At 34.1% G+C, this 14,767-nt stretch overlaps 1 protein-coding gene across 4 annotated transcripts in view; it reads right to left on the reverse strand.

Annotated features, from left to right (window-relative positions):
• Nucleotides 1-1,627: 1,627 nt before the first annotated feature.
• The window catches only part of HYCC1 (hyccin PI4KA lipid kinase complex subunit 1), an 80,833-nt gene continuing 67,693 nt past the window's right edge, over nucleotides 1,628-14,767 (reverse strand). For 3 of the 4 annotated variants that reach the window (XM_004263441.3, XM_033440394.2, XM_033440390.2), the window contains one exon: nucleotides 1,628-6,769. In XM_004263441.3, the coding sequence (XP_004263489.1) occupies nucleotides 6,195-6,769 (575 nt within the window). In that variant the 3' untranslated portion in view covers nucleotides 1,628-6,194. Of the gene's footprint in view, nucleotides 6,770-7,566; nucleotides 7,863-14,767 lie in introns of all 4 variants that reach the window. The other variant, XM_033440397.2, reaches the window with a different exon arrangement.

Consider the following 14,767-nt stretch of genomic DNA (forward strand, 5'->3'; position numbering starts at 1 on the left):
AGATTGTTGCTTTTTTTTTTTTTTTTTTTGCTATTGCAAGCAATGCTGCAATGAATACCTTTATACCTTATGCTAAAATTTCTGTAAAATATAGAGAGTGGAATAAACATGGAAGAGCAGGATTCTGCTAGGTCAGAAGGTGTATGCACTTTAAAGTTTGATAGATCCTGCTGAACTGCTCATCAATTTAGTTGTACCAATTTAAGTCCTGCCAATGGCCTCTTAAACTAATGATTTCCCCACACCTGTACTAATACTAGTATCAATCTTTTTAATCCTTATCTATCTGACAGGTAAAAAAATAAACAAAATCTTAATTATATTTTACTATGCTTTTAATATCAGAATAACTAGCATTCAGTTTACCACTGAAACACAATTACCTAAAGCTCTACAAAACGTATCATAATTTATTTTTGGAAAAATTTTATTTTGACCTTAAAACTTAACTCTGTCACCTATAAGACAGATGGAATGAGTGAATATCAAACACATGTCTGTTATGTAGTATTCACTTAGTATCTTCTTTTACCAAGTGATAGAAAAGTGAGAGTCACAGGACCTATGTTTAAGCTCTAGCTTTCCACCCAGCAGCTAAGTGACCTTGGGCAAGTCACCTGCCCTTTTGAGAGCTTCAGTTTCCTCTTTTGTAAAATGGAAATTCTACTCATTTTATAGGACTCTTTTGAAGATTAAATGAGATCATAATTTTAACTACAAATATTAGCTATCTACCACCACAATAACAATGCAAGGGAAATTACCAAGTGACTAGAATTATTTGTAAAAGCCTTTCTTAATAATTATAAAATAATTATATGCTGGTATTACAGATTCTATGAACTGAATCAACTATTTATTGGGATTGCTAAAGTCACTAGAAGAGTTTGTATTCCATAGGGCTAACATACTGCCTACAAAATCGCTTCTCTTGTTTTCTATGATTGCTCCTCTAATAGCAGTCAGAAAATATTTCCTAAATTACTTACTTCCTTAGATGAAATGGAATTATCCAAATATATAATCAACTATACAACAGGATTTTTTTTCAAGCTTCTAAGAGGGTTTTGTTTCTAAGCACACACAGTAATCCTATTCAAGTAATGTCATGGAAATTTCCTAGAGTCAGTAAATGAAATTTTAAAATTTTACCGTAATACAATATGTTGGAGACCTTATCCTTGATTCTTTCCCCAAACTAACGTCAACCTAACTCACACATTCATTGAATGTCTCAATACCTACCATGTACAAAATCCTATGCTAGGAACTAGGGGCATATAGTCTCTGCACTCAAGAGATAAAGACCCATATGAAAGATAAAAGGGCAAAGCACTGTTATCTAAATTTGCCTGTACTTCTGGTATGACAAATAATCAGTCACTGGTACATGACCCATGGAGCTCATCTTCTTTTGGATGGATACTAATGAACTTGTCACACTTCTCATCCATAGCCATGTAAAATGTAAAGCCAGGAATGAGATGTCACTGTCCTATGGCTTACTCCCCAAAGCTCTCAATGGCTCAACTCACCTAAGTCTTCCTCCTTTAATTTCTTCCTTCACATCATGACTTTTGCAAAATTTTATGACGATTTTTTAATTAGTAAAGTGATCTGGAAAAAATATTTTTTCAGTTTTTATTTCATTAAAACAAGAGGCAACACTGCTCTATAAAGTATTGCATATGGAGAACATTTACACAAATATACAAAACTTCAAAAAACTAAACTCCAGTTTATTTCCATAGCCTTAAAAAGGTAGAGAGCACATAAAAATATCCAAAGTCGTAATTTATTCTTTAGGAATGTAAACTCTAGGAACACGATTAGAAACAAGTCAATTTACTATGAAAAGATTAGTATCACTACGTGATTAGAAATAAAGATAAGAGGTACACAATAAACTCCACATAAGAGAAAATAACAGTATGTGAAATAGGACCTTCAGTTTACTAGTAGAAACTTCATATCAAGACATAAGTACTCTAGAACTCTACTATTAAAAAACACAAAAGCATCTTCTAAAACGTTCACTGGTAATCTCTGTAGGTATGCACAAGTTACAAAATACAGAAGACAACATATTTCTGTTCTCTGATGAAGAATTTAACAATATTAAATATAAATGTGAATAACTCAAAGTATTGAGTATAATTTTACTAAGCAATTAATCTAAAAGTATAAATTCATGCTAATTAAAGGACTAGAGAGTTTATTTTTTATCCAAAGATTGGGAAGACACTATTATACATTAACTTCTATCTACAATGATTAATTTAAGTACCCATCAAATTATTCTTTTTTTAAATGGCTTTTTAAAAAATATTTTTTCAGGGGCTTCCCTAGTGGCTCAGTGGTTGAGAGTCCACCTGCCGATGCAGGGGACATGGGTTCGTGCCCCAGTCCGGGAGGATCCCACATGTCACGGAGCAGCTGGGCCCGTGAGCCATGGCCGCTGAGCCTGCGTGTCCGGAGCCTGTGCTCCACAACAGGAGAGGCCACAACAGTGAGAGGCCCGCATACCGCAAAAAAAAAAAAAAAAAATTTCAGTTACCTTATTTAACAGATATATTTCCTTGATGTGCTTCCCTTTAATAAAGTGTAGACTTATTGTGCCTATAGACTCAAACGTTAAATAGCCTTACTTTAATATCTGCTGAAAATTAGGTCTCAGGGTGTATTTTTCTTTACAATTTAAAGGTTTCAACACTTTAATTTTATTCTTCCAAAACAGACAAAATCCCTTAAAAATGGGATCATTTTTCATCCATTTTGGTTTAAAAATTTTATTTCCCTTTATTTTAACTTTTTATCTTTAAAAGTTAATAACTTTTATAATTATTATTGAATAATGTTTGCTAAGTAGTTACTTCATAATTGAAAAGAGCAATGAAATATTGCTTTTTCTAAACACACTGAAATCATTTAAGGACTGAGAATTTCTACTCTTCAAATCTACAGAGCTGCCTTTAAAAGTTCCATGGTGGTATAATAAGGGATTCCAGGGTGCTCACCTGCCCTGGGACACTCCCCTGAAGTCTTTGTCTCTCTCTCCACTTGGATTCTAAAACGGAAAAGCTGGCACCCAGCTTCACTAGAATATCCCAGGTAGTCGGATATCTGAAGAGTGAGAGGTTGGGTAATTTCAAGAATCTTTTAGAGGTTTAAAATGTGGAATGGGACTACAATGTCTGCACAGATCCTCTGAGCTATGAGGTGCGAGGCCCCAGTTTTGTGCAGAATCCTTCTTGTGGTAAAAGGTATTACTCTGGATATACACAAGGTCTGTGATCAAATGGTCACATCAGCATCTTCATAAGAAAATGACCTACAAAAGCCACTCCAACTTTCAAATTTGGAAAAGTGAGTGGGACAAGAAGAGCAGCGATAATTATCATTGTTACCACAGTTAGCATTACCCAGTATTAATAACTGCTATAAAAATTTTCAAATGTATAATCTTTATTTGAAATAGTATCAAAGGTACTACTAAAGAATTTGACTGTTACCATAACTCCACATTCTAGAAAATCAACTGGGACAAATTACTTGGAGCAAAAATTCAGAACCACTCCTTTGAGTAAGCCTTCAGGGTTTTTAAAAGAAAAAACACATGCAGATTTGTTGTGCATTGTGTAAAAGGGTGGTACCCCTTTCATACTTAAAATTGTAGGCATCTACAGCTCTGATTCCATTTTCAAATAACAGAAGAATATAAAATGTTAACATTTTTATTGTAAAAATAAATGAGATTCATTAAAAATTTAGAATTAGGGGACTTAAGTCAGTTGACACTTAAAAAATTAATTAGCTTTAAAAACAATGAAGATTATAATGATCTAGTATCCAACATATTTGATCTAGGGTTGTGAGAACACTGAGAATTCTAAATATTAGATAAGTGATTTGCTTGCACTTTGATACTGTCTTCTCAAACTTTAATGTACATAATAATCACCTGAGATCTTATTAAAAGGCAGATTATGATTCAGTAGATCTAAGGTGGCTCTGAAATTCTGCATTTTTAACAAGATGGCAGGTAATGCCAATGTTCCTTACTGGTCCTCAGACCACAATGATTTATAATAGCAATGATCTAGAATAGTAACAAAATGAGGTTCCATTACAACAGCTGAACATTAAAATCTGATCTCTTATTTGTGCCAGCTAATGTTTCCTCAAACTTATTCTATAATGTTTCCTAAGCACCTTAACTTGCCTCCAATGCCAATCTTTTAAATTAGTTCTTAAGACTATTATTAATATTGTTAGTAGCTATGCCTAGGGGAAATTCTTTGTTAAAGAATTACAAAAAGACAATAGGAAATTCACAGTAATTGTACACAGGATTTAAATTGTAGACAGGATTTCTATTAAATTAATACTTTATCAACTTTCACTGTCTGGTTGCTTTGCTTTTTTTTGTTTTTTCCTACAATGTATGCCAATAGATCTTATTCCATTTCTATCAGTGGCACTAAAAAAATCAAATTCACTTACATTAAAAACCATATTTTATTCAGGGTTACTGAATAAAAACTAGTTCATGCTTTTTGAAGAATTGGATTTAAAACGATAGCCAAAGCAGTTATGGTCAAAACTGCATTCATAGTGAAAATGCTTTAGCAGTCTTCAAGACATAACAAATTTTTCACATATTTGAGCTCTGCATAAGCAGGTACAAGAGGAAAACTAGCATTTTCTCTGTGTGACCACAGCTAAAGACTGTGAATAAGGAAACTACTGTGTACTAACCATTAACAAGGGGACAGCTCCCTACATCTTCCTCCCCAGTCAACTTAGTCTCTCATCCTCAACCCTGCTTTCTCTCTCTTACCCTAGATTATTACTTAAGTATACTTGATTTATAAGGAACCTCAACCATAGCTGAAATGACCACCACTAGCAAACATCAAATTTTTACATCCATCTGGATGTCACCTGACTCTCTATAGCTACATACAAGTTTGTTTAGCTTCTGCCATATTGCCTTTTTATTTTTATTTTTTGGTTGGGAGCAACTACATTCATTATTCTATCATAACAAGAACATTTCAAATAGGCCTGTTCATAAAACAAGAAACACATTTAATATTTTTCATACTTAAAATTTTAAATTTAAGAACACAAACATATATAACCCTAAATTAGTTAATATATAAATGTCCTTTGTCCATATTTCACTATTTTTATTTTCTTTCAATGATATTTTATAGATGAAAAATTTACCTAATTTCCTTCATTTGTAGACAAACAATTCAATATGGTAAACACTGGTATCTTGAGAGATGGGTTGCAAAATTCAGTCATTTCCAGGAAGTCTTCAATGATGTGTGCTCTGAATTGTGGGAATCCAAGCTAAGTAGGTTTTCCGAAGTCCAGCAGCAGGGTAAGTCAGTTTTATGGCCTATTACATCTTAGGAACTGAAAGGGATCTTCACCTGCTAAATCCAGATCAAACACTTCAAAGCAACACATCTACTAGCAATCTGATTTCTGATATAAAAATGTTCCAAAGATAACAATGGAAACCCCTCTTCCCATCCCCTGGAATCATATCATATTTTAGGTTACGGAGTTACCAGGCATTTTCCAGTGCTTTATATAAACTGTTCTACTAATCTTAAAGACGATCTGGTTACAAACATTTTTAGCAGGCACTTTTCATACACGTCATTTTTGTTTTTCACATGCCTGTTTTTCAGACTGGCTCGCTAAACAGCCAGCTGTAGAATTCCTGGAGTTGTACAGCAGCCTCATCCTTGAAAACACTGTTCTCATGCAAGGAGATTCCCTTTTACACTGAAGGCCAAACACACAGCTACCAAAATAGGAGTTATTAAAGAAAAAGACTCATAACCTCTCATGAGCTGTGACCAATCTGATCAGACAACCTGCCAAAATGTATTGTCACACTGACAATCTTACGGCAACAGAAACAAATAAGAAGGTAAGAAAAGAAAAAAAAGACTCAAGCCAAGGGGAAAACACACAACCAAGAAATAACAAAACCATATTTCAACTTACTGCAACCTAGACATTATTCCCTTCATAAAGTCAAGGTAGCCTTCAGAATTTAAGATATCAGGGCTCCTGTCAGGAACAGGGATGAAAGACGACCCTGGGAACTTTCATGAAGAAGCAAAGTCGTATTTTCTGATTCACTGGTTACGTGAGAAAACTCTTACAAATTAATCTGTGGACAAAGTAATGCTAATACTAGGAGGTCTCTGCTGACCTGTTTGATGCTTCATTGGAAGTTCAGTCCTTTCAGAAACGTAAATAAGCGTTTCTTCTTGCAGACTACAAGCAGAAAACCTATTGGTATCTGTCCCAGTCCCACAGCCAACAGCAGATGATGGGTTATATGGGACTGTGACACCACTAACTTGTTCAAAGGATTTACTGAATACGGTCGCAGCGGTCTTAGCCAAACCATGACTATTAGGTTTAGGCAGAGATTGGCTGGTTGTTAATGTAAGTCTCTTCAAGGAGAGAAGCTCGAGATTCTCACTTTGGGCTCTCTGGGTTTGTTTTCGAGCAAAGTGATCTTTGCAAGACTCCCCTGCAGTTTCTTTTTCTTTTCCTCCAGTTTTGTTTCCTCCTGACCGTCTCTGAGTCTTTCCTACACTTCCCTTGTTACTACAATTTTGACTATTGTTTGATAAACCCAACTGGCTAGTACTAGACGCAGCCCTGGAATAAAATCCCTCGTCAACTTCAGATATCTCCATCAGTTCTTCTTGACCTGTTAATTCTGTATTTCCTAAACAAAGAAATAACAAATATTAATTAACATTAAGCATTTTAAGTAATTGTTTTTTCATGATTCATACCAAATCAAGTATACTTTAAATACATTAAATTTTAGCAAAATATGTAAAGCAACAGATTATAGACCAAAATCAAAGGATAATCAAAACATTCTATAAAATGTCAACAATAGTTCATTATAATTAAATAAGAGTAATTTAGAGTGTATTAAACGAAAAGCATGCCATAAACCACACCCCACTGTGTTTTTAGAAAAAGTTCTCTTACTATTCATGCAAAAGATCAGAAACAATTAGGAAAAATACCACACAGTAAAACTAGAGGTAAACTCTCCCCCAGTAGCAAAGCAGTGTAAAATCAAAGACCATACCAAGGAACTTTTTAAAAAATAGTATTAAAATATTTCAAAGATTTTTTTAAAGGTTGCACTACACATTCTAGATTATTTTACTAAGAGAAAAATATACAGAACGTAAGTATCACAAGCTCAAACTTGTTAAAATTCTTTATACATTCTCCTTCATATCAAAGATGGCAAAAATACAAAGATAAAAAAGTAATTTTAGATCTCAAAACATAAGCAGAAAATTATTTTGGAAGCAATTTTCTGCCTCATTTTCATAACTGTTTACTCAGAGAGCAGAGCTACGACCATTCCAAAGAGCATTAAGAGTCATTGAGAAACTGTGGTACATAATTCATGCATTTTGATTAGGTGACATGCAAAATTTTTGTGACTGTGCAACTGTTGCTTAAAACATGCAGCAGTGACCCTTTGCCATGAGATACCTTGGAGTGCAGCTATAAAGTGCTCTGCTAAAACTGCACTCTGCCAGGTGAGTTTATTCCATCCTCCATCATTTTTCTTACAGATTTTTGCCTCCTGATCTCTGGCAAGCCTTTGCTCTCAGTTCTAGGATCTGTGGTTGTTTCCTGTACACCCTGTATATGCTGAGCATCAATCTCTCCTAGTGTTCTGCCTTTTTCCCCATTCCCGGTCCTCTCTCCGGCCACATTTGTGACACTAATCTCAGGAATGACAAGGATGCCCAATTCAGTAGTATCATTATTGTTGTCAGGTTGCTCTAGAATTGAAGATGATAAGACAAAATGATGGCTGAAAACAAAACAAAATAAAAATGCAAAACAAGAAAAGCGAAAAGATCCAAAACAAAAATTGAACGAGTGAATGTTAGGTGTTAAGCCAAATATTTGCACTGTAGAAATTACCATAATTCACCATACTCTGACAGCACTGGAGACAATGGGGTCATGTTCTTTAATTTCAAATGACAATGACAAAACTCAGAGCATCAATTAATGTTCTGTATTTTTTCACACACATATTTGATGTGGACTATGAAACAGAAATTTTTTTATAGTTTAAAATAGAATTTCTATTATTTTTAAGATAATATTGTGACCACTTGAACTTATGTCAAGCTTTAGGCAAATTTTCAAGGATTTATAGCCAAAACTTTAGCTCTTCTTAACATGAGGAACCAAGCCACTTAGGAATTCCCCTTGCACAATTTTTTTATTAGATTACACTGAGACTGCCTTAATAAACCATGATACTGGAAAAATGCTTATGCACTTATATCATGATTAGTAATGCTACAGGTATAGTTTTTGTTTCACACACCAATCATCTTGTATATTAGTAAATATTAATGTGGCTGTGACATAATTAAACAGTCTATTCCTTCAGACTCATACTAATTCCATAAATTTAGGCTAATTTGTAACCGTTCATTACTAAACTGGAGAAAAATAAAAATGGATTTGGAAAAACAAATTGGCTATTGGTCCTTTATTCTGAAAATGGTCATTTGGAATCGAAACAAAGGAATGAAACTCCTAACGAGTTAATACTTGTAGACATTTTATTGTGTCTCAAATCACAAAGCCATGGTTTATTTAAAGTTGTCAAGGAAATATCCATAACAGATGGGAAAAAATAACATGAATATGTCTACCATGGACCAGTAATGAAAGTGAAAGTTCAAAACACCATAAGACTATGTAAAACAGTATATACTCTTTTAAAATGTAGAACACAAATCTGTGTGAGGGACATTACCCACTATTTTCAAATATTTTTCATTTCAACGTCTCCTGAATGGTGCTACAACATGTGAACAGGCAAAACACTGGCGGCCAGAACCATATATTCCTGTGGGCGCCCACTTTGCTGTGCATCTTTAAGTACTACGAATGCCTGGCTCTCACCCTAGACATTCTGATTTAAATAGTATGAGGTATGACCTGGGCACTGGGATTTTTAAAACTTCCCACATGACCAATGTGCAGCAAAGTTTAGAACCACTGCTCTATTCTGATTCTTTCAAATTTTGAAAACTGAAAATGAAAGTTATTATGGATGCCCTGGGTACTCCATACCCAGCAGCAATATGCACCTCCAAAGGTCCTCAAAGCTTCATATTGCCCTGCGCTGGTAGGCCAATGCGCTGGTTAATTAATTTCCCAATTAGCTAGCGCTTCATAAACTTTTTTTTTTTAATTGGGGTATAGTTGCTTTACAATGTTGTGTTAGTTTCTGCTGTACAACAAAGTGAATCAGCTCTATGTATACATATATTCCTTCTCTCTTGTACCTCCCCCCCACCACACACCCCCCATCCCACCCACCTAGGTCAAAACAGAGCACTGAGCGGAGCTCCCTGCACTATACATCAGGTTCCCAGTAGCTATCTGTTTTACACATGGCAGTGTGTATATGTCAATCTCAATCCCCCAGTTCATCCCATACCCTCTCCCCCACCGCACGTCCACACGTCCATTCTCTACATCTGTGTCTCTATTCCTGCCTTGCAAATAGGTTCATCTGTACCATTTTTCTAGATTCCACATATATGCATTAATATACAATATTTGTTTTTCTCTGACTTACTTCACTCTGTACGACAGACTCTAGGTCCATCCACGTCTTTTGACTGAATACACTCTAAATGAAATTTTTATTTCCTAGACAGACCAAAGCACGTTGGTGAGGTAGTATGACATTGCTACTTCTGCTTCCCTAATAGACGTTTAATGAGACTAAGAAGTTCCAAACAAGCCCATTCCCCATTGCTAATAGTTGTCTTCAATGTGAGGGCAAGTGACACAACATTGTAAAGCAACTATACTCCAACAAAAATTAATTTAAAAAAAACAAAAAGTAAGGGCAAGTAAAATCTAACTGAGGTAAATGCCAGAGGCCACTGCAACTGAGAGTAAAATCAGCATGTCACTGTTGGTGACAACCAAGAATTGTCCACTTACGCTGTAGAAGCAATTTCACAAAAGATCTATTAATGGGATCATTAGTGCAAAATCGTTATAAACTGTTGAAATTAACCAGACATAACAAAGCCAATGATTACTAAAATTTAACAAAATTTTAAAAGATAAGCATAAGTAGCCTAACAGAATAGAAAACAATCTACTACATTGATTGGCACTAAATAGTTTTCTTGAGAGTGTTCACATATATTATTCAATTATATTCTTAGAATAATGTGTTGGTGCACCTCTGAAGCAGGCAATTTGACTCCCATTTACAGACAAGGAAACTGAAGTTCAGAAAGAGTTAAAACAACTCTTGTATGGGGGATCTAAACAGTATAACATACTATAAATTCTAACTCTTCAATTCATTAAAGTCAATTTGAGTTAAATATTCTCTGATAGAGATTTTTCCATTACATTTAACTTACTTGCTTAGATTCCTGGCCATTTTCATAGAAAGCAAATAAATTACTTGGCTGAACACAGAGCAAGAGCAAATAAATCTCTAAGAAAACCTAAGTAAGTCATAACTCTCAAGGTTAATTTATTTTTTTAATTGGGTTTATTTTTTAAAAGATGTCAATGAAAATTAAAATGGTGCTGCAACGTGAAAATTTAGAATTTTGCAGGAAAAACTAGAAAATGACAAGAATATTATATAAAATAGCAATAGGCAATTGGATTGCTAATCACATTCACTGGGATAATGGTAAAGATCTGCAACCCAAGAAAAAATAACATTAATTTTTTTTAATCATGAAATTAACTGGCATGTGGAAAAACAAGATATGTTTTCCACAAGCAAAAATCTTTAATTCATTTATGTATGTTATCACTCAAAAATGGTAAAAACCACAAAACTTTTAAACTGCTTATTAAAGTAAATTCATAGAAAGAAAAACATGTAATTCTGCACAGAGCTAGAAAGAAAAGAAATATAATTCTCAGGAAAATTACAGGATAAAGAAAGATAATTACATAGCAAACATCTGTTATGTTATCTTGCTCCCTATTATTTCTCCAACTTCTTCCCCTATATAATTCTGTGACCCAATCCCCCTACACACAACTTCTTATTGGTTTTACTATTCTCTAGGCCTGGAATGCTCTTCCCCACATAGCTACGTGGCTCACCTCCTTACTTCCTTCAGGTCTTTTCTCAAAACCTTCTCAGTGAAGTCTTCCCTGATCATCCCATCAAGTTTCAATATTCCCCATATTTCATATGCCCTCTTCCCTACTTTGTTTCTTTTTCTTCTTAGCACTTCATTACTTTCTAACCTACAATTATTTATCTTGTCTACCAGATGTAAGTTCCATGAGGCCAGGGATTTTTATCTGGTTACTGCTATATACCTAGTTCCTAGGAAAGTAGATTGCATTAAGTACGTGCCTGATAAACATTTGTTTGATAAATTGAACGAATCTCCAGTTATGAGGTGAAATTATTAAAATAAATAAAGTTGAAAGACCATAAAGAAGGAATGAGAAAGGTAAGCTGGGAATGTGTTACTTGACTTGATAAAATGAAAAAATAATGTATAGCATAAAAGAATTTTTAGGGACTTCCCTGGTGGTCGAGTGGTTAAAACTCTGCACTTTCAGTGCAGGGGGTGCAGGTTCAACCCCTGGTCGGGAAACTAAGATCCTACATGACGGGTTGCGTGGCCAAAATAAAAAGAATTTTTAGATGGCAAAGAAAAGCAAAGGATTTTTGTTTTAGAAAAGTGTAGTAGCTACCTCTAAATGTACGTTTAGTAAAATGCTTATTAACATCAGAAAGACTTTTTATTTTTAAATCTATAGTTCTTTTATTATGTTATCCAGAGGATAAGAAGAGAAAGTTATTCTTTCTTTAAAAAGACCATAAAGGAGATGTTTTAAGGGAATATAAATGCATAAGAAAATAGAATCTGCTTAAAAGCCCAGAACTTAAAATTTTATGCAAAATGTGTCATGATTGTTCTATACCTATAAAAAAACAGTACTTACATTTGACTTCAAATAATTTGAAAAGTTCAAAAAAGATCCAAAGAGAAAATTCTCAGAATATTTTATTTGTATAACCTCTATAAATACGTAATATTCTCTCCATGTACAGATATGAGGAGAGTTAAAGAATACTTTTAATAGACATTTCCAAATTGGTTCTCAAAGCCACTCAAATCATTTCTCCCTACAAAATTTCTTCTGGCTTTGAGGGAGAAAAAAAAAAAAAAAGGTGAAACAAATTGCAAATATCATTAAAACTGATCATGAAAAGTTGTGATTTCTCTCATATGTAACTTTATAATCCCAAATATCTATTCCATTATGTCACTCATGAAACTCTTTATCCTAGCTTTAGCTTCTATTTTTTCACAGCTGCCCTACTTACTAAAAGTGACAATTTAAATAAAGGAGCAATTTATTATTCACAGAATTTACACAACTCTGTACTCAGACTGATTCATAAGTCTAAAGGAATCTGGAAAAAAAAAAAAAGACAATCAAGGTGAATCCAAAAAAACAACAAAAAAAGAAAGGAACCTGGTTATGACCTAAGACACTTGCAAATTCATTTGCAAAATCAATAAAATAAGCTGCCATTAAAAAAAATTAATCTGTATCATACAATTTTGACATTAATTATGAAAAGTATTTTAGAGTAGACCCCAGAAGAAAGTCATACGTATTCCTTTACAATTTATAAGATATATTTTAAATGTCATAAAATACCTGAACAATTTCATATTACCCAGTTTGATGTTTACAATTCATTCTATTCAACGGAAGACAAATGTTTTCTATATTCATTAAGCTATTCATTGCAGTGTTATCCATAATAGCAAAAAGTTAGAAACAAATTATTTAGCATATTAAGGAAATGGTTAAGTAAATGCTGGAATATAAACTCAATGTGGTGTTATGTAGCCATTAAAATAATGGGACTTACTAGAAGAACTTGGGAAAATGTTTGACAGTGTTAACTCAACAAAAGCACAGTATGTAAAAAAAAATTAATTAGAGCGTAACTATGAAAAATACATATACGTATGGAAAAAAAACTGTAAAATGGTCATTGTTTAAGTACCGGGATTATAAGTGAATATTCCTCTACCCAGTTTACTATCATGTTGTTGCACTGTTTTTCAATAAAATAAGGAAAAAAGAAGCAAATTGCTCAGTCTCTATTATAAATTTATCATTTATTCACTTATTCATGCATTCAACTATTTCTTGAGCACCTATTATGTGCTAGACATTGTTTTAGACTCTGGGGATACAATGGCCAACCAGACAGACAAAGACACTGCCCTCACAGAACTTACATTGTAGTATGGGAATTAAGTAAACAAGGGAATTTTAGATAGTGGAAAATGCAATGAAGAAAAGAATAATGGGAAAGAGTAAGCAGGGTAGTGGGGAGAAAGTCTACTTTCGATGGGTGGTCTGGGAAGACCTCTTTGAGGAAAGGATATTTGAACTGAGATCTGAATGATGAAAAAGCACTGGCTACACAACAATGTGGAGGAAGAGAGTTCAAGCTGGCACTTATTAATAATTCAAATCTCAGCTCAAATATCCCCAATTCCTAGTACAAAGACCCTAAGGCAGAAATGGCTTAGAACGTTGAAGGGTTAGAAGGAAAGATGAGAGTGGTCTTCAAATGAGGTCACAGTGGTAGGTAAGACATCACCAGGGCCACCTATGCCATAGTACAGAGCTCAGACTTTGTTCTGATTGCAATGGGCAGCCATTGACAAGTACACAGATAAATTATTTGGGTACTTTATTAGCATTCTTTATCAACAGAAGTCATATCTGTATAACACAAAATATTGAGCACGAAGTATGTCCTGGGTTAGAAAGAACAGCACTGTAACAGTCCACAGCCTGGGCCAGTAATTTGCAAGGCAGATTAGAGTGAAGTAAAGCTGCCATAGAAACACAGAATAAGGTCCTGGCAGTTAAGGGGCTGCACTCTGAGCAAGAACATGAATTACTAAGATTTAGTAATATTAATCCTGAAGCCAGAAGCAGAATTTCCAGGTAAGAAAAGAGCAGCCTGGGTCACAAAGAAAAAACACAGTCTGGACAAGAACAATTTATTTACGGACACACTGGTTAGGAAATATTACCAGATTCCTTAAGTAAGAACAGGCAAGTCTTTAACTTGTGTATATACTAAATGACACAATGCCCCTTATCGAGGTAAATTCAATTACTTGCAATAACTTTTCATCTTTATTAATCTCAAGTATAAAAAAAAATCTCTTTGAGAACTGCCAACACTGGCTGGATCAGGTGAATCCTCCATGATTAAAGATCCTCATGACCAGAGAGTCCAAAACCTGGTAAGCAACATCTACTAAAAAACTATCTATAAAAGCTTATTTCTTCCTCCGTGTGCATTGTACAACAAATGCTCCTTAAAAGGTTGGGGGAAGGGTAAAGCTCAATAATAAATAACAATAAATAATAAGTTCCTTAACTACAGCCAGAATTATATAAGGCATCCTTAGTAAAAAAAAAAAAAAGAAATGTAGAACACAGTCATTTACAAACAACCGTTTTTGCCTCATAAAACGAATAATTTTAACTATCTTGCTTCTCTGTAAAGAAAATTACTTTATTTTATCTAGAAATAAACTAAGATTTTTTGTTTGCTTCTAAAGTTGGCCAGAATTCTTAAGACTACTGTCTTCCTCTTTAA

This window comes from Orcinus orca, chromosome 9 (genome assembly GCF_937001465.1).
Source record: "Orcinus orca chromosome 9, mOrcOrc1.1, whole genome shotgun sequence".
Taxonomy (NCBI): Eukaryota; Metazoa; Chordata; class Mammalia; order Artiodactyla; family Delphinidae; genus Orcinus; species Orcinus orca.